The sequence below is a fragment of the Castor canadensis genome, chromosome 9 (genome assembly GCF_047511655.1).
Source record: "Castor canadensis chromosome 9, mCasCan1.hap1v2, whole genome shotgun sequence".
In the NCBI taxonomy this organism is placed as follows: domain Eukaryota; kingdom Metazoa; phylum Chordata; class Mammalia; order Rodentia; family Castoridae; genus Castor; species Castor canadensis.
In genome coordinates, this window is record NC_133394.1 from 102,943,737 (window position 1) to 102,956,336 (window position 12,600).

Genomic DNA, 12,600 nt, shown 5'->3' on the forward strand with positions numbered 1-12,600 from the left:
GAAAAATTCTACATTTCTGTGCTACATTTATATATTACCTGAATTTCCTCTGTTTATATTACCTGTTATCGGAATATATTGGTGAAAGGGATTATCTTGATAGGCATAGAAAAGGTGGGTAATAGCTTGTTTTAATATAACATTAAAGTCATACTGCACAATTAAATTCTATTGTCATTATTTCTACTTGTGCTTACTAACCTAAAAACATCTAACAGAGGAAAGTAAGGAAAAAGTGTAAGACCCCATGAGAAGGAAAACTATACAAGTATCTCTTTATTATTGCAATTCTACTAATATTATAAAGGTTTTATGTTTCCATGGAATTCTTAGTATTCTTAGAAACACCCATTTTCAAAATAATTCTCAAATAAAAATTTAACGATAATAAAGGTATAGATTGAATTTATAGACAAAAAATATAAATATTAGTCACTGCCTACGGATGGTGTACTTGTAAAATTCTCTAATGATGGTCATAATCAAATTTGTATTAAACTAATGATTGAAAAATATAAAGATTAGTACTAAAAATTGGATTTATCATTGCAAAATCATCACAAAACATTTTGAAATTCCATATTCAGATTTTTAAAAGAATGTTGCACATTTATTAAAAGACATATTTTATGTTGAGACTTGTGTTTTAGCCAGAATCAGAGTTTAGTAAATGCAGGAGAAGGCATTTGCAATGGACCTACAGCTGTTCCTACCTTTACTTCCAGCTCAAATTGAAAGTAAAGTGTGTCTTAGGGAAGCACAGCTGCTAACTGGACAACTCACTAATGATACATGAGCCACATTTCTATAGAGTCCCATAGTACTGTTACAGCAAGGGGATGGAGTGGGCATGAGTCTGAATTACGGCCCTGTAATCGTTTAAGCTTCAGTAAACTCTCAGTGCTAATGTGGCTGTTTCCCAACAAAACATGAGCTGGAAATTTGTGTTGAATAGCCACTGATTGCAAGAACATGATTAATGTGAGCTATGCAGTTGATTTGTGGGTGCAGTTGTCAAGGCTTGTACACAACGTATAATACTACCTAGTGAAAAATGAGGGCAGAAGGAAGAACAGAAAGCAGCGGCAGCATTATGTTTTCTGACATACTTTGTAGACTGGGTACATCATCCAGAGCTGCAAATGGTTTATAAACTTTTTTTTCTTTTGGCAGGCTAGCAAGAGTATAATTTCATTTATTTTGTCTGAAACATTAAGCACACCAGAAGTTAATCTATTTTATTTTCTTTAAATTGAATCTCAAGTGAAATAGGTTTTTTTTCTTTCTTATTTACTGAAACTTTCAAACTGTTTTGAAAAGAAAGCTTCCCCACAGAATTTATTGCTATCTGTTATACAATAATATCATATTAAAGAATGCAATAGTGTTACATTTAAATTTCATCTGTGATTGAGAACATACACATTTAATAGTACTGAAAGTACCATCCACAGCATCTCACAATAACAGTTATGAAGGAATTTATTTACTTATCTTATTGGATATTCAACCCAGGGACTCACCCATGTTAGGCAAGTGCTCTACCGTTTAAGATCCAGCCCCATGCCTTTTGTTTTTATTCAGTTTTTTGAGTTAGGGTCTTGCTAACTTTGCCCCGGCTGGCCTTGAACCCATGATCATCTTGCCTCTCTGCCTGAGTTGCTGGGATTTCAGGCATGTACCACCATACCTGGCTTTTAAGAAATTCTTTATAGTGGTTGTGTTATTAACATTAGTGTACGTGTTAATCCATGTGAAATCTTGAAACATTAGAGAAATATTTGGCCCTCCTTAGTTCTTAAACTCTACATAGTAAGTCTGTATTCCATCTTAAACAAGTATATAATTGAGATCACAGTCACTTTTAATAAAGATATAAAGCCTCTGAGCACTTAAGTATACAAAAGGTTATATTGCTATAGTTCTACAAACCAAATTTTGGACTGTCTATTAGTACCATGTGATAGAGTGGGAGGTTTTATGATTTAAGCACAAATCATATATTGCATAAGCATAAATTGGAAATGGCTCAATGGAATTAAACTAAATTAGTGTTTTATAAGGCTATTTGGTTTCATTTGCTTCCTGTAAAAGTTTAACTCATGACATACACACACACACAAAACAATTCACTGACATATTTGGTAATGTGTACAGGTGGTTGAACTTCTTGATAAGACACTAATGAGTTAATTTAAGATTTAATTCAGTTTATTCATTTTGGAAATGGTTACCCACTTTGGTCATTTTGTCATTTAAAAACTGCTGTTGGCAAATTGATGTTACAATGTGTTTTAATTAGCAGATTTTTCTAAGAAAAATGTCAGATTTTCCATCTTAAAATATTCATGACCCATTGCCACTTTATATAATGTGAAATTACCCAATAGCTTTTGTCTTTAAAGTTGAAGAGTATACTTTATTTATTAAATTTACATTACATCCTTCATACTGTGTAATTAAGAGTTTTCTTGATTAAATCACAAACTTCTGTAGTTACACATTTTTTCTTGGACATGCTGCTTTTGAAGTTTTTCCAAGCTTAAATTTATTTTCTCCAAATTTTGGTAATTGTTTTCAATAAAGAAATGGTTCATCTTCAATCTGGAGGAATGCAACTTGAGGCTAGCACAGGCAAAAAAATAAAAAAGTTATGAGAGTTCATTTCAGTGGAACAAGTTGGTTGTTGTGACATGTGCTTATCACCCCAGTGACAGCAAGAAACATAAAATAGGTGTATTATGGTCTTTGTGGGTCTCAACAAAAAGCCAGACCCTATCTGAGAAGTCATCAGAGCAAAGAAAGCTGGATCTGTCACTAAAGTTGTAGAGTACCTTCTTAGCATTTGCAAAGTACTGAGTTCAAAACCCTAGTATTGCTAAAAAAAAAAAAGTGTCAATCTTTAAAGAAGATAATTGCTAACTGGAACATTGCAGGGGAAAAACTATGAATTTTTTTCCAGGGTAAAAATTTCCTCTTTGCCATTCACACTTAGTGTTGTATATAGATGTTCAATTTTTCATGAGTTTTCTATGAAAATAATCATACAATCTTGAAAGTCTAAATCTCTGTCTTTCTCAAGTGATTTTATTTGTATCAAGAATTGAATTTGAGCTCATAAATAGCAGTATTCCATGGGCAATAAAGTAATCAACTTTAGTTTTATTTCATACACAGAAAATTAATTGAGTCATTTCTACCAATATTGCTACATCATACTCATGAATTTTAAACATGTTTTAAACAACTGAAAATCCTTCTTGAAAGTCTTCTTTTTCACTAACATGTCATTGAGAAACATAATAAGATTTTGACTCAAATGAATTTTGCTGCAAGTTGATACATTTTGTCACATTTATTTTACTAAGGAACTTTAGCTATTAGAGAGATTGAATTTGTGAAACTGTGTTACATGTTTTATTCTTTTAAAATCATTTTTTTCCTCTCTGGGGTCGTGCATAAAACCAGAGCTCTGTGACCAAGGAATTGCCTAGGATATTGGCCTAAAAATCAGAAGACTGAACCAAGAAGGATGGGAGTCATAATTCTACCACAAATGCACACAATTCACTCTTTACAAAACATAAAATACTTGGTTCACAACACTGAAAAAATTTCTTCTTCTGTCAGTTAAAATTACTTCAAGCGGTCCTTATATTTTATGCATTATAATTTTAACCCTTATAAAGGAGAAAACAGCAATAATCAGAAAGATCTGATCTTAGATGTTAATTTAATGCTAACTATCATGTCAACTGCTCTGGGTCTCTGTTTGCTCATCTGCAAAATGATGTGATTGTGTCTGTCTGATTATGTAATGAACATGGTGGATATGGAAAAATTAATCTAAAATAGGGCTATATCACTGTTCCTCCTGTACTATTTTAACGTTGAGATTTGCACAAATTTCACAATCACATTGTCTTCCAAAGTATGAAAATCCAAGACAAAGTGTGCTTTTTCACTTGAGTCTTCATTGTTTGAGCATTTTGGCAGCTACTGGAACACAGGCTGCCTAGGGATTGATATTTTTACCCAACACACATTGATCTTGAAAATGTTCCTTTTCTTCCTAATGAGGAATGGCTTTAGTTTATTATAAAACATCAAATATAAGAATAACAAATGGATTAAAAACAGTCACCTTTCCAACAACAGTGGGATGCCTCACTTTTTCTGCCATTAATCATGTTCCTAAGCCACTTACTCTTTGAGAATTTTCTAGTCCAGTTTCTCTCAAAGGAAATGTCTTGCATTTCCTTAACAGAAATGTAACAGAATTCTGCATTAACAGAGAGACAAAATGAGTTCAGTTGTACATCCAACAAAAAGGAAAATCATGCTTTTATGTAAGCATGGTAAGTAATATAAAATGTTGTAGGCTAGAATATCAGTTATTGTTTATTATGCCTCTGGGAAAAACGTAAAAACAAGCAATTCATTTAGCTTCAAACAGCATAATTTTAGTCATTCTAGCAAAATAGGAAGAGTGTCATGAAATAAACTAAAAATCTGGTATTAAATGGAAATCTAAATTATTGTAATAAACTAGACACTAATAAAAAATAAAATAGTTTTGTTGTATTTGAAGCTTCAAATACTTTTATATTATATTTCATATGATTGTGGCAGTATCAGAAAACTGTCAGAGATTCAATATTTAGGTAAGCAGATTTTGAGATGGCAATTGGAGTGTGTTTGTTGCTCACTGGTTTAAAGGGATAAAATGCCTGTGTTCCAAATTTTAATTCATAATTAAACTGTTCACAGACACTTTCAAAGATAATAGAGAGACATTTCTCTTTTGAAAACAGCAGTGAATTGATAAAGATGAAGATATGTTTGGTGATGTTAGCCAAACATACAATATACAAGCATACACAAACACTGAAAATCATAAATAGTATCTAAAATAGTTAGAACAAATCCTGAAGCAGAGAATTTGTTTTGCTTTAGAACATTTTGGAAGGTGTTATGTAAAATATTATAATAGCAAAACATAAGGAACAGTTATCCCTGTATTCAAAGAGTCATTCAAATGATAAAAAGTTCTTTCTAGAAAGTTCTGCTTTTGTCATGTCAAAGCAAAGACAATTGATTTCTTAGCAGATATTTACATCTTGCTGCCAAATAAAATCACTAGGATTGTCCTAGTATACATTGACTGAAATATGAGATAAGGTATAGTGCCTTTGAATGATATGTAAATTCTGGACTTTTAGTTTGTACAGAATAGTGTACAAGAAGAGTGAGTGATAAAATAAGAACTAGATATTTTGAAAACATTTTCAAGGATAAAATATCTAAACTAAGCTGTAAATTATAACTGGTAAAATGTAATGTTAACGAAGAATAGTTCCATGAGCTAATATGCAAAACTAAACTCATTAATTAATTGTGTGAATAATTGAAATGAGGAATAGCTTTAAAAATTCTTTGAGCTTTTTAATAAAAATTATTGAAGACTGAGCTTCAAAAATTTCTCAATTCATAAATTTTATATTTTTAATTTATAATGTTTGGGCAACTTACCAGAGTATGAGTGTGAAGCATTTCAAATGTCAAATTAGCACGGTCTCTGGACTAGATGGAGATATAACAATGTGGATGTAAATTCCTTCAGTAGAAAATATTGAGCACCCTCCTCTGTTTCCTGCAGTGTCAGATTTTAGATATAGTAACCAACATGATAACCATGCCTCTACTCTCATGTATTTCTCTGAGGTTAAAGATACATAGAGAAAGAAAGAAAGAATTTTATGATTATGTGAACAATGTTGACACAGTTTCATCAGAGCTGGGTAGCAATTAGTGTGGTGAATTAAGGAATTGCAAGCACAAAGGAGAGATGCATGCTGACAAAAATCAGTGGGAGACCTGAGCAGAAGAAATGCTCAGATGATCACTGTGGTCCCGGGTGAGTTTGGACAAATCCTTTCTTTTTTTTGGTCTTCAATTTCTTATTTCTGAAATGGAGAGTAGGAACATATCTTTGATGGCATTTTTTGTGATTTTATGTTGAATATTAAATAGAGTAGAGAGTTTCAGTTTTCAGTGCAGATTGCAAAGACATTATGCCCTAGGTTGGTTCTCAGTTTATACATCTAGATATTATAAGATTTGGGAGAAAACCTGCAGCTGCAGGCTGGAATCTCTCCTCGAACCAAGGCTATTCAGTTATTTTTATTTAGGAGTCTACTACAAAGTTTCTTACCACTGCATCATAACCTCAATATCTTAACCTCTTGATGTAGAAACAAGATAAGTAGAAATGAAATAGTGAAAACAGAACTGGACAATTGGTACTTCCTGATGACTTCTGTTCACTTGGTGTTTCTTTCTGAAAGGAGGTATGGGCTAGGGTGTGTGTCCTGAATAAGTATTTTTGAATGATGAAAAAAAAGTGGATTAGAAATGAGGGCAGTGCTAAGAAGGTAGGAGACAGCAGATGGTTGAGGCAAGAAACCTAAAAGATCAATGAGAGGCAGGCAGGGAGAAATTGTTTCTTAAAGACTTTGGTGAGAAAAGATAGTAATTCCATGAATATGAAAATGAGCCTCTTTTTTTTTTTTTTCCACTTTCTTGATGAATTTGTCTGATGGGGAATGCCTGGACCAGCATGAGTTGAGAATGTAACTGACTTGGAGTTTTCAGTGCCCAAAGGAAAGTGAAGTAATCCCAACCATCTGGGAGAGAAGTCATGCCAACTCAAGCTAACTGTGCAACCAATTCTTGGATTTTAAAGCAAAAGAATAGGAAGCAAGAGGAAACAAAAATAGAGAAATGCGTGGGTTCAAAGGACAGGCCTTGGGGAACTGCCAGACCTAAAGAAGCAGAATATAGCCACCTTACTGAATTAAGTGACCAACACTTCTCAAATGTTCAGGCTTTTTGAACTAATCAAAAAACTAGCAAATACTTTTGCTAAACCTGAGAAACACAGGAAGTCCAACAAAATTGAACAAAAAATATTGCCTTCCATCCGTGCCCTTCATTAAATTGCTATAATCTCCTGACATGATTTGTAAAAATGTCTAGGCATTTGCCTGCCACGTTCTTAAGTTCTTAGTGATTGTTATCTTCTCTTTATCTCTTTGTTTCTCCTTCATAATTGATTTTTGGTGAGGCAAGCAAATTAACCTCTTTGTATTACAAGAAACTGTGGAAGAATTCAAAGTTTTATTTCAGACAATCTAAAATAAATAATATCGGGTCCACTAGGAAAATGTATATATTACCTGTTTGATTCCTGGAATTGGTTATTGCCATAATTATATAAATGAAAGTCTTTTTGTTTATTCATTAAAAATCTAAAATGTGAGCCTGCATTTCTGTTATGAACTCCTGGAAAGAAAAAGTCTCACCTCAGTAGATTCTAAATTTAAGGAAAATTACATTTTTGTCTCATTAATTGAGAATATACAGCAAAGCAAGATGTTTTTGCACATACTTTGAAATTATCACCCAAACCAGTAACGATTAAGCTGTCTTGTCTAGTGTTGCTTGGCTTGCATTTTCAATAATATTTGTGCTACCCTGGACTTTGTGTGTATGAAGACGGTGAATTACTTGGCTTAAATCTTGAAAGATGCTGGTATTCTGCTTGCTTTATTTTAACTGATTCACAGGATCCTTCTAGAATATGTGGTGTAGAAACAAGTCTTTTGTAAGTGACTTAAGGTGAATGATTTTAAAACCATTTGTATTTGTTTTGGAAGACTATACTAAAATAATAGATAGATAGATAGATATACATCTCTCTCTCTCTCTGTATATATATGTGTGTGTATATATATATATATATATAAACAAATATTGAGGCATTTTGATTTGTTTTATAAAGAAGAGCTTTCACTATTTTCCCTTTTACTAATACAAAGAATATATATTTAATTGATCTTTTTTCAGTAAATTGATAATTTTTACTCTTTTTATTTAGTTAGTTGAATTGCTCCTTTGTGTGAAATAGTAATTATGACATTCAGTAGACATTTATCATGAAGAGATTGGTACTAAAATCACTTGGGAGAAAATATAACTATTATATAGATAGAGTGGTAAAATGCAAAGCTTGTTTAAAAAATCAGAGGCTAAGAAGAATTGATATATATAAGAGAGGAAATGAAAATGAAATTAAATGAAAGAACTAAGGCTTCAAATAACACCATAATGTGAAAGTTGTTAGGCAAAGTAAAATCTTGATGTCCCTCTCTTGTGAGTTTAAGGAGCTCAGCAGTTTTACCTCATTAGCACCTTTTACTTATGTCTGTCTGTTGGCAGCTAGAATCTTGAGAAGGGCCACCTGAGATATAAGATTTGTTTGTATCCTTTGTGTCTCCACATTTTCCACATCTTTGACAAATGAATAGAATGAAGAATTACTGCTATATTTAATTTCATGTCAAAAACAATCAGTGTCTGTGAAGTTTATTTGTAAAACTTAATGTCCCAAATCACACACTTTGAAGTCACTGAAAGTCAGGATGGGTTCACTGTTGAATGTGTTTCAGGGACAGTTAAGGGTTTGAAACAAAATTACTATAGTTTTCTACACAGTGATTCTATACAGATTTGGAAATTTCTTAAGTTATACCAACCTTTATGAAGAGTAAAAATTTAGTTCTATTTCTGTTTAAGAAGTGACAGTAAGCTGACATTCTCAAAGCTGGAATATTTTACCAGGAAAGCAACAGTTTTATATGTCTTCTTCCACTAGATCATATTTTGTAACTTAAATAATTGATACTTAATTATTTTACAACCTATATATCCTTAGAAATGTTAAGATAATTGTATATAAAATAATGGATTGGTAAAAAAGACACCTAAAAAATTAGCTAGCATTTGTTGCCCTTAACCCAGAGAAACTAAAGCAGATACCTTAAAAGCAACTGAGGCCAATAGGAAAAGGGGACCAGGAACTAGAGAAAAGGTTAGATCAAAAAGAATTAACCTAGAAGGTAACACACACTCACAGGAAATTAATGTGAGTCAACTCCCTGTATAGCTATCCTTATCTCAACCAGCAAAAACACTTGTTCCTTCCTATTATTGCTTATACTCTCTCTTCAACCAAATTAGAGATAAGGGCAAAATAGTTTCTGCTGGGTATTGAGGGGTTGTGGGGGAGAGGGAGCAGGTGGAATGGGTGGTAAGGGAGGGGGTGGGGGCAGAGGGGAGAAATAACCCAAGCCTTGTATGCACATGTGAATAATAAAACAACAAAAAAAGAAAGAATTAATTCATTCCCAGGATACAATAAGTGATTTTATATTCAAGATGACAAAGTTATCCATATTTTAAATCTGTACTTTTTATCTATTTTATATCTGCCTCTATAGATAAAGACCGGAATGAATGTTTAGCTATCAAATTAGTAAAAATGTTCTGAATAAATGAGTTCATGAAATAAAGATCTAGTCTTAGTTTTAAACTAATGACTTTTCTTTCAAATTTTATCACAATGTGCTATTTATAACAGGACCTGATTAAATAAATGACTGTTTTTCTGTCACATTTTTCTTTCTTTTTTGCTGTAGTCTTTTCTCATTTTCTTTTCTTAATTGTACTTCAAATTTTATTTATTGCATTAATCAGCTTCCCATTACTATAAAATATGCCTGAGAAAAATAATCTTACAAGGAGAAAAGGTTTATTTGGGACCATGTTTTGGAGTTTCAATCTATGATCAGTTGGCCCCAGTGATGAGGCAGCACTTAGTGACAGGACTGTGTGGCAGAGAAAACTACTCACCTCATGGCAAGAAAGCAAATGGGAGGAAGAAAGAAGGGCCAGGGTCCGTCCCGCAATCTCCTTTGTGGTCATGCCCACAATGACCAAAGACCTCCTATAAGGCCTTTAAAGTTTCCACAACCTTCCAAATACTTCCACAGGCTGGAAACTTTTAGCACATGGACATTTGGGGAACACTATCCTATTTCTTTATATTCTCATAGTTCTTTCAAATATATCTTCTTTCTTTCTTCTTCCTCTGTTTACCTTATGCACATTCTTTTTTTTTTTTTATTTTTACTCTGAAGTACATGTTTTTCTCCTTCGGGCACATACAACTCATATTCATTCATGTTTAAATTAATGTGATGACAATGAATGTGTCCTTAATATCTTTTTCTATATGAATCCTTTCCACCATAGTATGTATTGAAGTTACAGATATTTCCATATATGACTTCATTTTCTTTGAGGATTTTTGCTATGTTTCATGGTTATTTTGATTTTTTTTTTTAAAAAACAATCTTATCTTTCTTTGCTATCTTGCACAGTGGGAAGAGATTGGTGAAGTTGATGAAAATTATGCCCCTATCCACACATACCAAGTATGCAAAGTAATGGAACAGAACCAGAATAACTGGCTTTTGACCAGTTGGATCTCCAACGAAGGTGCTTCCAGAATCTTCATAGAACTCAAATTTACTCTACGGGACTGCAATAGCCTTCCTGGAGGACTGGGAACCTGTAAGGAAACATTTAACATGTATTACTTTGAATCAGATGATGAGAATGGGAGAAACATCAAGGAAAATCAGTACATCAAAATTGATACCATTGCTGCTGATGAGAGCTTTACAGAACTTGATCTTGGTGACCGTGTAATGAAACTGAACACAGAGGTCAGAGATGTAGGACCTCTGAGTAAAAAGGGATTTTATCTTGCTTTCCAAGATGTTGGTGCTTGCATTGCTCTGGTTTCTGTGCGTGTGTACTATAAAAAATGCCCTTCTGTGGTAAGACACTTGGCTGTCTTCCCTGACACCATCACTGGAGCAGATTCTTCCCAATTGCTCGAGGTGTCAGGATCCTGTGTCAACCATTCTGTGACAGATGATCCTCCCAAAATGCACTGCAGCGCTGAAGGGGAATGGCTGGTGCCCATCGGGAAATGCATGTGTAAGGCAGGATATGAAGAGAAAAATGGGACCTGTCAAGGTAAGAGTCTGCCTGTGGATCAGCAGGGCTTTCTACTTCAGCTGGATCATGTATATGTATTTCCTACAATTATTATGAGCTAGTGACCTTTTACTTTGCTAATTTATGGAGATTATTTCTCTTCAAGTTTGATTTCTCTCTCCTCTGAATTTTAAAATTTCTGGCAACGATGAAAGATGCAATGTAATATTTCATTGGATATACATAGTTAATACCCAAAGTGTCTGACTTGTAGGGTAATATTTCATCCTCACGTTGCTTTCAAAAGTTTTACTTCAAACAACACAAATCAAGGCACTGGTAACTTTCATCAGCTACTGTGGTCTTGTCTCCAAGAAGTCTTTTTCTACCCTTTACTTCCTGTATGGAATTTTATTGCAGAAATCTTAAAGGAGGTTTGTTTTCGGATGCTTTTAAATATTCTTTAGTCAGAAGTAAGTTTACTCATATCAATTTTCAGGAAAACATTTGTAAACTGGCAGGACTTAGTTTACTATGTTTTTTACATATGGTCGCTATAATATGCTTGCTTTTTAAAATTTACAGATCAATTTTAAGTGCATAACAAGTAGTACCCCCATGAAAATAAGTTTGGAGATAAAGCCAATATATAAAAAAGGTTATTTCAAAGTAATTTGCACTTGGAGATTTTTTTCTGTTTTAATTTTTCTTTTAAATTGAAACTTGATCATGCATACTTCTCTGTTCATTTGAAAATGCTCTCATTTTGCCTACAGTGTGGCAAATTGCCCTTTTAAACTTGGATGTTTATCAATGGCTCTCTGGAACAGGATACTATTTATGTCAAAGTGAAAAACACCTTATGAGGAAGGAAACAGATATTTTTCCTTTAAAAATTTTTTCACCTTCAGGAAAAAATTTCATGAGCTTCTTTTTACCGCGATGTGCACATGCTAAGTAAGGAATGAGTTCATGCTTATTAACTGAGGGGGAAAAACCAAACTCTAGGCAATCCTTAGTCTCAGCTGTTAGATGCATTTTTATTTCCCAAGTCCACTATATATTAACCTTTCTAGTTTTCTCAGGTTTGACCATTGATTTATCATAGATCTGGAGAAAGAAACTAGGGAAATAACTTGTAAGTCATAATGACTTTGGTTTATTTATTCTTTCAGAAACACATTGCATAGAACTTAGATTTACTTTTTTAATATCAGGGACTATGTTATGTCTTTTGCAATATTATCTACAATTTTATCTAAATGTATGGCTGCTTTTCAATGTAAACTACAGCTTTCTAGACTTGATTTATACACACACACACACACACACACACACACACACACACACGCATGTTCCTAAAAGTCTTATCAATTTTAAATTATGTTTCTGAAATGTTTGTAAGTTTGTTCAGGAACTAAGTCATAGTTTGCTCAGGATTGGATTTAAAAGAAAGTTCTATCACATCTTAACTTTTCTTTTTGTGCAACTTCACTAGTTTAGAATGATGTCATATATAATTTTAGGATCTTGCCTTTGCAAGAGTTAAATACAGCCTCTTAAATATATTAATTTTACTAATTATTGTTTATTAATATTTAATAATGTTTATTAGTATTTTAAAACAAAATACTTCTACTTGCTTAATTGTCTACAACATTTTAGGGAAGGTGTGGTAGTTTTAGTTAGACT

General features: G+C 32.9%; 1 protein-coding gene across 14 annotated transcripts in view; it reads left to right on the top strand.

Moving 5' to 3' along the window:
- Positions 1-12,600, top strand: part of Epha5 (EPH receptor A5) — a 356,875-nt gene that overhangs the window by 72,177 nt on the left and 272,098 nt on the right. For all 14 annotated transcript variants that reach the window (XM_074042101.1, XM_074042104.1, XM_074042112.1 and 11 more), the window contains one exon: positions 10,284-10,947. In XM_074042101.1, coding sequence (XP_073898202.1) covers positions 10,284-10,947 — 664 coding nt within the window. The remainder of the gene's footprint in view (positions 1-10,283; positions 10,948-12,600) is intronic.